The sequence below is a fragment of the Amborella trichopoda genome, chromosome 9, assembly GCF_054954075.1.
Source record: "Amborella trichopoda isolate Santa Cruz 75 chromosome 9, AtrichopodaSantaCruz75HAP2 v2.0, whole genome shotgun sequence".
Classification (NCBI taxonomy): Eukaryota; Viridiplantae; Streptophyta; class Magnoliopsida; order Amborellales; family Amborellaceae; genus Amborella; species Amborella trichopoda.
In genome coordinates, this window is record NC_142344.1 from 171,700 (window position 1) to 185,999 (window position 14,300).

General features: G+C 42.7%; 1 protein-coding gene across 2 annotated transcripts in view; it reads right to left on the bottom strand.

Annotated features, from left to right (window-relative positions):
- Positions 1–14,300, bottom strand: part of COP13 (Proteasome component (PCI) domain protein) — a 60,435-nt gene that overhangs the window by 33,206 nt on the left and 12,929 nt on the right. For both annotated transcript variants that reach the window (XM_088846788.1, XM_011626713.3), the window contains exons 3-4: positions 10,631–10,746; positions 10,203–10,449 (exon numbers count right to left, since the gene is read on the bottom strand). In XM_088846788.1, coding sequence (XP_088702914.1) covers positions 10,203–10,449; positions 10,631–10,746 — 363 coding nt within the window. The remainder of the gene's footprint in view (positions 1–10,202; positions 10,450–10,630; positions 10,747–14,300) is intronic.

Below are 14,300 nucleotides of genomic sequence, written 5' to 3' on the forward strand. Positions count from 1 at the left end.
TTGATGATGATGATAATTCTTTTGAGAATTTCACATACCTCAAGCTTCATAGTCTGAATGAAGAACAAGCTCCATTGGGATCAAGTAATGACGTCAACGATGCAAAGCTTGGAGAATAGCATAGAATTCAACAACATTTAGCCTCACTCAACTTCTTACTAAAGTATGCGATTTGCCTCTGAATGAAGAACAATCTCCCTTAGGATCAAGTAATGACACCAATGACGAAAAGCTTGGAGAGTGGCATAGAATTCAACAACATTTAGCCTCACTCAACTTTTTGCTGAAGTATGCGATTGGCCTTCCTTCCTAGCTAGCTACAGTGCAAAGCTATGGAAATAGTATAGAATTCAACAACATTTAACCTCACTCAACTTCTTAATGAAGTATGTGATTGGCCTCCCTTCCTAGCTAGCTACAGTGCCAATCCCCATGTGGGATGCGGCACATTTCACCTCAAATACCTTTTCGGAATTTGGCAAAGACAACACTAGTGCTTTAGCCATCTTTGGCATTACTAGATTAAAGTTATTCTCTGCAGCCTTAGACCACAAAGACTTCCCTTGCTTCATATAGTCAGCTATAGGAGCAATAAGATTGCTAAAATTGAAAATAAAACCCAAATAAAAGGTAGTGAGACCATGGAAGCTTCTCACATCTCCCTCTGATTGTGGTTAGGCCACTCAACAATGGCCTTAATCAATTCTTTGACAAATACCACAAACCCAAGGAAAACAAGGTTACTCTATAAGAAAGCACACTTCTTTAGGTTCACATATAAGTTTTCTTGATGAGGAACCTTGACGCAAATGCCATGTGTTCATGTTAGTATTATAAACCAGAACATCTACAAAATAACCAACCACAACTTTTCCAATAACCCAACATCACCAAATAACCAACCAAGTACCTGAGTCACGACCAGTATAAAAGTGCATGGTGCTTAGCTGGCAATGGGCCAAACGAACCAAACTGCCTCGCCGGCGAAGCCCTATAAACTAGGGCTTGGGCCTTAAAATGTGGCTCGAGGGCCGGACTAGATGAGTATGGGCCATGGCAATGATAAGGCTAACCTGGTTCGGCCCTATTTTCCCCTTTTTTTCATTATTTTCCTCATTTGTATTCTGCCCGATTCGGTCTGGATGGGGCCAGAACCAGGCCTGGGCTAGGACTGGGCCGAGCTGGGCTTAAGCCGCCCCTATAGGGGCTGGGGGTGGTCAGGCCCAAGCCCAACTCTTCGCCAGCCGTACTAGGTGCATTGGATAACCAAAGGGCATAACATGCCATTCATAAAGCCCATCACAAATCTAAAAGCCATCTTCTACTCATGGCCCAGCCCTGTCATGATTCGATGGTACCAACTGTGCAAGTCAATCATGAAAGAGACTCAAGAACCGAATAGCATATCCAACATACCATCGGGTCTATATTCGAAAAACCTATACTTAACAATTATTTTATTGAGGATGAGGTTGCCCACATATATCACCCATGACCCATCCTACTTGAGCATAAGAAGTGCTGGCATAGCACATGGGTCATCCTCTCACAAATCAGCTCCTTCTCAAACAAGAATACAAGTTTGAAACAAGGGAGGGAACCATCAAATTATAAACATTTCCTTCAAGGGAACCATGATTTTTTTGTCCCTCTTCAATGAAAAAAGTTCAAAATTTTCAGCTCTTCAAGTGAAGGTCCCTATCCCCTTTGTGCATAAAAAAATGAATAAACAAACAAATAGCTAAAGATAAGCCCCTTTCCTAAACTTCTGAACATCCCTACAAAGACTCCCGTGTCTCAAGGAATCACAAGCCTAAGCTAATATTCACTTTATCCTATCCTAGGATGTAAATCCCTCATCAAAATCCCACAACTCTATTAACCAAATAAATAAACTAAAAACCAAATTCAAGGGGCGGTTACTCCTTGACAGTGTCACGGATACTAGCCTACATTCTAGGGTGGAATCCCCCACTAACCTCCCAAAAAAAAAAAACACAGCATTAGTCTGAGGAAATCAATTTACCTCCACAATTTTCAATTATTTAATCATTTGAGACTAACAGACAGCAAGTTCATCTAGAGATTCTTTAAATACTCTTTAAGGGACTACTTTCGACTCTCGTTGCATCCCTGACCTCCCTCAAGTTACACCCACCTAGAGGGCCAAGAAGACAAGATGAGCATTGAAAACTTAGAAGAAGGAATGGACAACCACATGTAATCCCATGAAATACCTCCAACTAGAAAAAAATATGGATCCTCAAATGAACCACTATCAAAGACTCAAAATTAGAATACCACAAGGGATTGTTTCCATCATGGACCAAATATGCCATGAATCTATTATAGCATGTTAGCTCAAGCCACTACATGATGACGATTTTGATTACTGTAGATTTATTGGTTCACTATAGTATCACAATTTTAATCGACAAAAGTCACTTATGCTCTCAAACTTCGCTACCTAATCATGCATAAGCACATTTGTCTCTATTTATGGCCATGACATGTTTTCTTCAATACACGAACGACATAGTTACTCAGGAGCTGCTTCTAACCTCAATCTGCAATCCTATACAGGATGCTCATCAAGCACACAGTCCTACATATAAAGTTCAACTTCAACGGCCTCACTCTGCATTATTGAATCCGATGTCAGACTCATGGCATGCTATAAAACATCTGAGAATTGCTTAATCTAGTGAAGAAGCAGACTCTGGGTCTACAGCATCCATGGCAGCAATAGCTTACCAAGTTGACATTTCCTTTATGCGATACCAATGTTTACTTGCATAGTCAATAAAATTGTTTGTGATAGTAGAGACCTTGTTTTTCATTCCCACACCAATTACACTGAAATATATGATTGCTTCCTCTATGAGAAGTTCATCTAGCGCACTATACGTCCAGTTCATATCAGCATCATAATCAGTTCATGCTAGTTTCACTAAAGTTCATCACAAGAAGTGTTAAGTGAGCAACCTAAGCATCCATCATATTTCATCACCCTCTTTGAGGGGTAGGCTGAAGTAGTACATCAAATATGGTGACATAAAGTTGTTTGTACTTGTTATTGCGATTGTTGTACTCTTTTTCTTCTTTTATATCCAAGGAATTTTCTGCAAATTTCACCAAAGGTATTTCTACAAATATCACATGCACTCCTTTATAAACATCAACAGCATACGCAATCCCTCTCCTTCTGAGAGTGGATATCCGCACTTCTCAATATCATCATAGCTCAAGATTCCGCAATGATCACCCTTAATTTGAGACTTTGAGTGTCCCCATATGAGATGGAGGTCTTAACATTGTTAAGAAATAAATTTTTCATTTATCAAAGGGACCATGGGCTAGCTACGATTAATGCCAATCATTGGAAAGGCTGCCTCTTATTCACGGCTGAAAGGAAGCACTTCAGTCAATCACATTAAATTCCCTTTCAATGGACGATAAGATGAGATAAAGTAGACTTAGGTTGGCTAGCAATGTGTAGAGCAGACCCAGTACGGCACGTGTTAAGAGGTGCTAGTTGGCTCAAGTGGAAGGCTCAAAAGGGATAAGGGGTACGCTCAAAACGAACAGGTTGGAAGTAATGAGAAAAGATATTGGGACTTATGGCCTCACTAAGAGTATGGCCCTCGATAGAACAAAATGGTGGACCAAAATTCATGTAGCGACTCCAAATAGTTGGAAAAAGGTTCCAATGATGATGATGACATTAAATTCCCTTTCAACATGAGCAACTTGTCCACCATCACAGAAGAAATAGTCATCCCTGGGGATCGCAGAGTCTAGAATCCTTCTTTCAGATGACATCTAACAGAGGAAGAAACAGACCAATTCATTACTCTCAGCTTCTCTTCATTCCATCTTCATAGCTCTCTCTGGGAGGAATACTCTTGCGTGGATTCTCTCCCCTTCTGGCTCATTTTCGATGGCCTCCTTCTATAAAAAAACTTATTCAGCCAACCACATTCCCACTCAACCCTATCTCGGTCCTTTCAAAGGTCTAATCCACCAACGCTCCGCTTAAAGTGCAAGCATTCAACTGGATTGCTTGATCCCAAAGAGCTCTCACAATAGACCAGCTTCAAAGGAAAGGGATCCCGATCCCCAACAGCGGCGCACTATGTCTTTGTGAGGAGGAATCAAACCCACACCTGTTCATTCATTATGGCCGAGCCCAAGAACTATGAAGCCTTTTAATCCAGCTGTTTGGCCTCAAATGGGTCACTCCACCCTCTGTCCCGGCTCTCATCTCTTCGTCTCTCGTCTCTCATTGGCCAAAGGCCGGAAGAATCCCATGGAAGGCTTCTATTGCAGCCACTATATGGTTTATGTGGCTTGAAAGAAACTCTAGGATTTTTCAAGGCCTCAAGAACGAAGTTCCAGTTCTCTTCAATAAGGTTACTTCCTAAGTACTCTTTTGAGCCTCCAATCACAGGGCCTTTACCGGGATATCGGCTAACACTTTCCTATGCGAATGGGAAAACATCCTTATGCTCCAATCACATAGGGTATCAAGACCCGACAATTGGTTGCCACCACCAGAAGGCACCATCAAGCTTAACTTCGATGGATGCCCCCTGGGGAACCCTGGCCTAGCTGGAGCCAGAGGAGTATACCGAGACCACTGCGGCAATGTTCCGACCACCTATTCTGAGTATTTAGGCCATGCAAATTCTCAATACGCTGAATCCATGGCTTTACTCTTGCGACTTAAAAGATTTGACTTTTCTCGAGGTGCACAGTTATTGGTTGAGGGGGATGCCCAAAATATCATATCCTGGACTGCTGGGAATTCACCACCTCCATGGTACCTATCCTCTATATTTGATGAGATTGCATACACTTGCAGGGATATGGTCGTCTACTGGAAGCATATCTGGAGGACGCCTAACGAGTTCGCAAATCTTCTGACTAAGGATGGAGCTAGGGCCCAAGCAGATGCCCCCGCATAATGGCGACTTTTTGGGTTGCTGTGTTGTTCTAAATTCAATCGTCGGCCCACCTCCTTTTTTGCTTTGGACCATTGTGGTTGCATTCTATTTTGCTTTTCGTGTGTACATTGCTTGTAATCGGGCGAGTCTATACGCCCCAATTTTTTGTATAGGGCCACTGTGTAGTAATCTATTTTTTGTCCGAGAGACCCTGCCTATGGGTGCTCTCGGGTCCCACTCTTGTTTTCTAACACTCTTCCAGTAAAACAAGAAAGGGTGGCTAACATTATGAACTGATTTGGCAACTCCAATCCCACAATCTCTCAAGGAATGAGGGACCTCTCGGACTTCGTTTTCCTTAAGGAACTCCTAGACATCCCTCTTCCAGGAAACCGTTTTACTTGGTCCAATCACTCACCCCAACCATCCCTCTCAAAACTAGACAGATTCCTTCTTTCTTTGAATTGGGAGGAACACTTTCCGGGCTCTCATGCCGTGACCTTACCTAAGCCCACCTCTGACCACTGCCCCGTCCTCCTAGATACCCTAGCAGTTAGGAGAGGACCAAAACCCTTTAGATTCAAATTAGCCTGGCTTCAAGAGGAGTCTCTCCCCACCTTGATTCCAATTTGGTAGAACTCCTTTTCCGGCCAGATTTCGGGCATATTTCAAGAAGAGCAGGTTATAGGCTCCAAACCAAAATACAACTCCTCAAAGCCTCCCTCAAAACCTGGAGTAAGTCCATCCCCGGTAAGTACTCCCAAACCAAGTCCTATTTACTAAATTCCATCCAAGACCTAGATCGTACTGAGGAGTCCAGACCTCTAACAGACACATAATCAAACCTCGTAACCAAAACAAAATTGGAATACTTCTCTATCCTCAAAAAATAATTGTACTGGTACCAGAGGTCAAAAGTTAAATGGCTGAAAGCAGGGGACCAAAATACGGGCTTCTTTCACCGGATAGCTAATTGTCGCAAAAGAGACGATACTATTTCGATAATCAAAGTGGACAATCGCTATTTCGTACACCCTGAGGAAATAGAGTTGGCCATCCTTGATTTCTTCCATACCCTATATGCTGCCTCCTCGGGCCCAAGACCGACCGAGGATGATGACTCTTGATTTCCTACCCCTTCCTGAAGACTGACTGGGCACTCTGGCTAGAGCGACCTTTCTCGAAAGAAGAAATCTTAAAGGCTAGCCAAAGACAAAGCCCCCGGTCCAGATGGGTTTCCCATAGCACCTTTTAAAAAATTTGGGGAAACGTTCAGTTCAGACTTCTTAAGGTTTTTCATTGAATTCTTCCATTGGGGAATCCTCCACAAAGCCATCAACGCCACTTTCATAGCCTTAGTCCCCAAGGTCGAAGGGGCAGAGGAACTAAAGGACTTTCGTCCAGTCAGCCTACTCAATTCCACTTACAAAATTCTGGCCAAGGTTCTAGCCTCAAGGCTACAACAAGTCCTTCCTTTAATCATATCACTGTCATAGACAGCTTTCATCAAAGATAGGCAAATCCTAGACGGAACCTTAGTAGCACCCGAGTGCCTTCACTCAAGGCACATGTCCAAGAAGCCTGGTCTTATCTTTGAGATAGACTAGGAGAAAGCATACGACCATGTTGACTGGTCAATTCTGGACGAGTCAATAGCTAGAATGGGATTTCGGGACTTTGGAGAAAGTGGATGAGAGGTTGCTACTGTCATCCTCACGTCTCAATTCTCATCAATGGAACCCCAAAAGGTTTCTTCCCATCCTCGAGGGGGCTATGCCTAGGGGATCCACTCTCCCCTTTCATGTTCACCATTACAGCAGAAGTCTTCAGCCGTTCAATCTCCCTTTTGCACCCAGAAGGTCTCCCCACTAGATTCAAGAGCAATGCCCAAGGCCTAACAGTGTCCCATCTTCAATATGCAGATGACACTTTGATGTTCATTGATGCCTCGCCAGAAGAAATTGATAATCTGAGGCTTTATCTCAAATGCTTCCAAGTGGTTACAGGGTTCAAAGTTAACATGAACAAATCAAAGATGATGGGAGTGGCACGCACGAATGCTGAAATCAGGGTGCTTATCCCAAATTGGGAATGTAAAGTGGAGGAACTTACCACAACATACCTTGGTCTACCCTTGGGATTGGAAAAACCAAAAAAGAGACAGCGGTCCCATGTGATAGACAAGATTTACGGGCGTCTGGCAGGGTGGAAAGGGAGATACCTCTCTATGGCTGGCCGTACCACCTTGATAAAAGCAAACTTGGCAAATGCTCCAGTCTACCTCATGTCTCTTTTCCACTTGCCAACCTCAGTGGCCAACCACCTTAACCAGCTTATGAGGAATTTCCTCTGGTCAAGACAAGCCGAGAGAACCAAATACCGTGGGACAAGATCTTCTTACCCAAACACCAGGGAGGGCTAGGGATTAGGACTCTCAGAAAACATAGCCTGACCCTTCTAGCGAAATGGTGGTGGAGCCTAGCCACTCATACACACTCCCTCTGGGATAAGGTCGTACGTAGCAAATATAGGATTTCGGAAGGAGTTTGGGTGCCTGAGAGGAAGCAGCAGAGTAGAGCTTCAGGAGCGTGGAAGTCGTTCACCTCCTCCCTCTCACAATTCAAAAAATTCATCAGATTCCATCCAAGAGAAGGAACAAGAGTGCGCTCCTAAGGGACCTTTTTCCCTCCCTTTACTCTCTTGCCTCAAACAAACACTCTACCATCGCAGAGGAAATGGTACTGTCAGGAGGCCGAAGACTCCCTCGTTCAGAAGAAATATCTCAGACAAGGAAACCAACCACTTCAGGTCACTCTCGACAGCTTTACATTCTATCTTCATCTCTACACAAGGGAGGGACTCCATGGTATGTACTATAACCCCCTGTGGTACTTTCTCGGTGGCCTCGTTTTATAAAAGGCTCATCCAACCCCCCACCTTTCTTCTTAATCGTACCTTGGTCCATCTAAGGTCCCCTCCCAAATATCAGACTTTCAACTAGATTGCTTGTTCTCAACAGGCACTCACAGTGGACCAGCTTCAAAAGAGAGGGATTCCAATCCCCAACAGATGTGCCATGTGTTTGAGCAAGGAGGATTCGAATCCACAAATCTTCATCCACTGCAAGCTAGCTCACAACCTTTGGAGTCAATTATTGCAGTTGTTTGGTTTCCAATGGGTTATTCCACTGATGGTTAGGGCCCTAATTTCCTTAAAACATGCGTCACATTGGCCGAAGGCCGGCAGAACCTTATTGGGAGCCCACCATCATCGCTTCCATATGGGTGATCTGGGTAGAAAGGAATAACAGAATATGCCAAGGTCACAAACTCCCAAGTATCAGCACTTTTCCACAAGGTTACTTCTCTAGTAACATTCTGGGCATCCAACCACAAGGGTTTCTAGGGCATTTCAGCGAACACCTTTCTCAGCCAATGGGAAAACATACTCTACCACCAACCACGAAAGGTGCAAAGACCAAACACCTGGCTGCCACCTCCAGAGGGCACCATCAAGCTCAATTTCAATGGTTGCTTTCTAGGGAACCCCAGCCATGCAGGAGCCGGAGGTGTCTTTAGACCATCATTGCAATATTCTCTTCACCTATTCTGAGCATCTAGGCCATAAAGATTCTCAATACGCTGAAGCCATGGCCCTATTGTTAGGTCTCAAAAGCTTCAACCAGTCCTAGGGACCACACCTGTTATAGTGGAAGGAGGCGCACACAATATCATCTCTTGAGCAACCAGGACAACACCACCTCCATGGTACCTATCTTCGATTTTTGATGAAATTGCTTACACTTGCAAGGATATAGTCGTCTCATGGAAGCATCTCTGGAGGACATCCAACAAGTTCGCCAATCTTCTAGCAAAAGACGGGGCTAGGACCCAAGAAGAAGACCACGCCTCGGCCCATCTCCTTCTTTGCTCTGGACCATAGAGGGCACACAACGTAGAACATCTCATTGTAATTGGGCAATTCTATAAGCCCAATTTTTTGTGAACCTACTGTAATTCCTTTGTAATCGGGCAGGTATATAAGCCCATTTTGTATATAAGGTCTGCTGACGTATTATTTACTGAGAGACCTGCTTAGAGGGCTCTTTCGGACTACCACACATCTGTAATCTAACTTCTCTTAGCAATACAAAAGTTAACTTTACTCAAAAAAAAAATGGTGGATAAACTATCGTTTGCAAACCATAGAGATGAAGTCACTTCCATTCATTACATGTAGCTAGTGAGACATTTAAGAGAAAAATGTATCTCACTGGCTTTAGCTTACTAACTAAAAAGTATTATAACCAATGACCTGGATAAGAAGTTCTATTAGAATAACTCGCACATATCGCACCAAAATTAGAGCAAAATGCATGTATGCCATCATTGCTAACTGATGAATTTTGCACATGCACAAACACAAGCATATGCGCACGCACATAAGTATATATTCTGTGAGCCGCCCAACAATATGTTAGATTGCTTCAATCTGGGCTATATGACACTTGCACGCATGTGTGTGTGCACACACACACACACACACACACAAGGGAGAGATATCTACACATTACCACATTTCTATGAGCTGCCCGGCAGATGGAACAATATAGGTCAAATGGCCCAAACTGAAGCACACATCGGGATCTAGATGGCTAGTGTTCACCCTATATGAGGACACATTTTGGCCATTTTACTAGCGAAATATTTTCTTTTTCTTGGAGCACCTAGGTCAAGCACAAGAAGGAGTAAATGTGCAGTGTAGAAAGAGAGGGTAGGTGCTGTAATAAATTTGCATCATCTATGCAGAAAATTAGTGTAACCATGCTAGCTAAAGAGGTTTGCACTCTATATTCTCTTGCATGCAACATATACCAGCTTTTTTATGTTTTTTCATAGTATTTATTAGAATTAAGTGCACATGGAACTCACATCTATCCAATAAAATGCAATTCCGCGCTTTATAACATAGTAAGTCGAGTAGGACCTTGCCAAGTCAACTCGCGTCATAACGTGCCCTAATCTTGGAAGTGGATACTAAAACTTGATTGATTCCATTATTTTGTATTTGTTTCTATAAGACTCCAACAAGTTTATTCGAGACTCACCCCAGGCCGAGTCTCTCCAAGACTTGTCTGAGTCTTTTCAAATGAATAGGGATAAAGAAACTAATGAGTCGGGATTCCTGACCCAAATCTGCATTTTTAAACCTTAATTCAAACAATCAAAGACTCAACAAAAGAGGTGAATTTCTAACCCGTAATAACAATACAGGAAGAAGTCCTTTGGCTGGTCAACTTCGAAGATATCATCCTCCATAATGCTTAGACCAGCTTTGTAGCACTTTGCAACTATGCATAAAAGAAGGAAATCTGAATGTAGAGAAGTTAAATGCTCAGCTGAAGATTGAAGTTTACGAATAGCAGTCCGCATGGGTGCAATCCCTTGCATAGGTGCTTGCAACTGCAAAACTTGATCTTTGAACCTTTTACAAAGAGAAATAACTGAAAATAACGATAAAAAAAAAAAGTTTAGACAAATGACAGCATCACCAACATTATCATTGTGCAGAAATTCGTAATGAAAAAATAAGCACAGAAGAATTCAATTATTCAAAATTATTTAATAAAAAAAGGCTTCTTGAGTATAGATGAATGGCATTTTAAAAGACAAAAAAGTGCATACATTTATCAGGTGCCAAGCGTATCTGCTCTACAGAGCATGAAGTGATAAAAGTTGCAACAGTCTGTAAGAACCAATTAGCTTGCTCTTTTGGGACCGAGCCAGATGTATAATCCTCCCTGCCCAATCACAAATACTTATCAAACTACCATACATAACAATGCAGATATAGAACATAGGTTCCACACAAATAACACAGGGCAAAGAGAAAAGAATGAAAATCTCAGACATGGGACCCACACAAATAGCAGGGTAAATAAAAGAATGGATACCCCAGAATTGAACGTATCAGGACATAAGAACAACACTCGTTTTTTGCATACTACCAGGATAGCATTCCATTAACCACAAAGAGTGTCAATACCATTTCTAAGTAATTATACCATCTGATTGTTTAGTACTTCAGATTAAACTGATTATCAAAAGAAATACATGACTACTTAAAAGAGGAAGACTGGTTCAACACATGGGCCACTAAAGCATCCAATAAAGAAATACAAACTGAGAGCAACATCCAAGAAGATAGTATGGAATAAAATGGAAAAAGGACACTTCAAAGACCTTGGAGAGATGATAAACTAGCAATCAATCATGGGAATATCAACATGGCCAAGGAAAGAGAAATCCATTGAGAAAACAAAATAATAGCACCAAATCAACACAACACAACTATCACTGTACTTCAGTAGGAATATATGTTCCAGGGGATGATTACAAGAGATGGGCAACTACTAGGGGATTTAACAAGACAAACCTCTAATGTGAAGATTTCTCCAATGCCAAGTCCACAGTACGATGAGTCATCAGAGAACTACAATGATTGTGCTCAAGAATTGAAAGGCGAAGGTGTTGCGAAAACATGAAACAACAAAATTGAAAACAAGGGTTCTTCACCGTGTCTCCAGGAAGGCTCTCGATGCATCTCTTAGGGCAGAAAATAGGAAAATTGGGCAACCAAGCAGTCAACACCTGGGCTAGAGCATCCATAAAATTCATATGTACCATTCTAGGGTCTAGGTATGCAGTGCAATATGGGAGGCCTTCAGCAGAAAAATGAAAATTGCAGAGACAGCAAAAATGGATTGGAGGCCAAACATTCACACTGCAATTCTATCAAGGATGGGTGTCATAGGTTTTTTTCTTATGGGTGTCATAGGTTGTAGGAAGAGAGTGAATGATCTCCGAATTATGGTCAAACAGCGCAAGAAGGAACCCAGGATCAGGGCCTACAACTCTACATGATTTATGGCTCATTTGGGTCCATAATTTAAATAGCCCAGGCTTTGAATCAAATCCTTATTATGCCAAACCTTGGTTATGTTAAAACCCGATTACTGAAACAAGACTGTTTCGATAGCTTTAAAGGTACCCAGGTTCAAGTTTGGATGATCTTTTTGTATAACCTGGTTTGCTAGTAGGGATCGTTTGGTACATGTGAAAGTTCGACATGAAAATAATTACTGGGAAAAGTATTTACATATGCAAACAGTTTTTTACATAAAAAAATTACTTAAGCATGATATTTTTCATTTTTGGTAAAAACTCAATTGGAAAGGCACAAAGAGAGAGAACACATCAAACTAAAAATTTTGAGATAGTTTATCTGTAGAAAAATTTTGAAATAGTTTTCTTTCTAAAATTTAAAATTTGATATAATTTTTCTCTAAAAATTTTGAGACAATTTCTCTGAGAATTTCTCACTCTAAAAATTATGAAACAATTTCTCTCTCTAAAATTTGATATAGTTTCACTTTTTAAAATTTTAAGATAGTTTCTTTCTCTAAAACTTAGTATCTTTCTCTAAGATACTTTTGTTCTTAAATAACTAGGACTCTCTTTTGGCTCTCTCAAACCCAATTTTTGTTATCCGAGTAAACTAGACCCCCCCCCCCCCCCTCCCCCCTTCCCCCTTGGCATGGGTACTTCAAGTTCAACAAAGATGGATCCTCTTTAAAGAACCCTAGTCCTTCGGGATAGGAGGCGCAGCAGCAACTCAGAAGGCATCTTCATATCTTTCTCAAGATACACTGGAATCGTTGATTCCACATAAGCTAAAGCCCTGGAGTTAAGGGAAGCTCTAAAACAAATTCAGCTCCTTCAATCTCTACCCCAAGGTCTCATCGTTGAATCCAATTCTAGCAATATTGTTTCCTGGGCTACTCGAACTTCTCAGCCCCATGGCGCCTACACCACATCTTTGAGCATATATTTTTCTCTGCAGTTTAGATCTCCTTCAAGCACATTCCCTGAGAAGCCAACTGTGAAGTAGACCGATTGGCCAAAGTAGGCACTCAAAATTCCTCAGGTGCACCTTCCCTTCTTTAAGCTTCTTAACCCTCTCTCTCACTTCTTCTTCCCCTCACTCTCTTCTCCCCCTCCCCTTCTCCTCCCTCTAACAGGAAAAGGGGGGAAAAAAGAAAAAAAAAAACGAGGAAAAAAAATTGATGAAAGTAAGAGAAGGAAAAAAAAGCGGGGGAGGGGGGGGAGAAATGTATTTTGATTCCTTCTGAATCTTCTAGTGTAACTCCTCTGCAGTGCTTCAAAAAGCGCTAGGCGGGTCCTAGGCGGTCTAGGGGGTCCTAGGCGATATGGGGCCCAGGCAAGCGCCCAAACCTGGACAGCCCAGTCGAATCCAAAAAAGATGCCCAGTCAAAGATGCTTCTAAGGACTCAAAATGTTCTAAAAAACCCCCCAATATATTTATAAAACATCAAAAATTAAATTTAATATCAATGGGTGATGTTTTGATCAATTTTTGTCAACTTTGAAAAAAAAAAAATTTCGGCTTTGGGCAGGGCGCCCGCCTAGGCTGGTTCCATACCGTCTAGGCGACGCACAGGCCCTAGGCGGCCGCCCTAGCTGGGCACCCACCTAAACGAGTTCCGTACCACCTAGGCGGCCGCCCAAGGACTGCCGCCTAGGCCAGGGCGATGCGCCCAGGCCTTCTGGGCCGCCTAGGCGGTCCGCTTTTTGAATCACTGCTCCTCTCCTATCTTCCCCCCACTCTTTCTAACCCTCTCGATCCTCCTTCACCACCACCCAACCCCCCCCCCCCCCCCCCCCCCCCCCCCCCCCCCCAATTCTCGTTTCCTATATCCTCCTGTACCCCTCCTATCTTCTTTACCCTCTCAACATCTCCATCCACCTCCTTTGTCTTGCATCCTCACCCCTCTTCATCTCACCATCTTTCTCTCCCCCCTATTCACCCCTCTTCCTCACCAACTCCCCTTCATCTCCATCCTCATCCTCACACCTCTTCTTCTCACCCTCTTTCTAGTTTCTCTTCTTCCCAACACCCCCATCTCTTCTCCCCCTTCCCTGCTCACGTGCTCTTTATTCTCACATCTTAATGGAAGTGCCTCGATGAAAGCCTGCTTGGTCTCAATTACTGCCCCAACTAGACAATGGGCCGCCTTATATCGCAAGAAGACCCTGCTTCGCCCAAGTTGCTGCCATTTTCAATAAGCATGCCTTTGACTATCTTTTTCTTTACGTATTCCAGTTTCTGGTTATTTTAATTTCACTTTATGTTGCTCTCCTCCCCCCGCCCACCAAATCCTCTTACCCTTTTTTAACCCATGTTACCTTTTCTCTCATCATCTCTCTTCTCATTGTGGACTCTGAGCACCCAATTTGTGGGCTACCTCAAGTTGTCTCTTCATCCATATGTTCC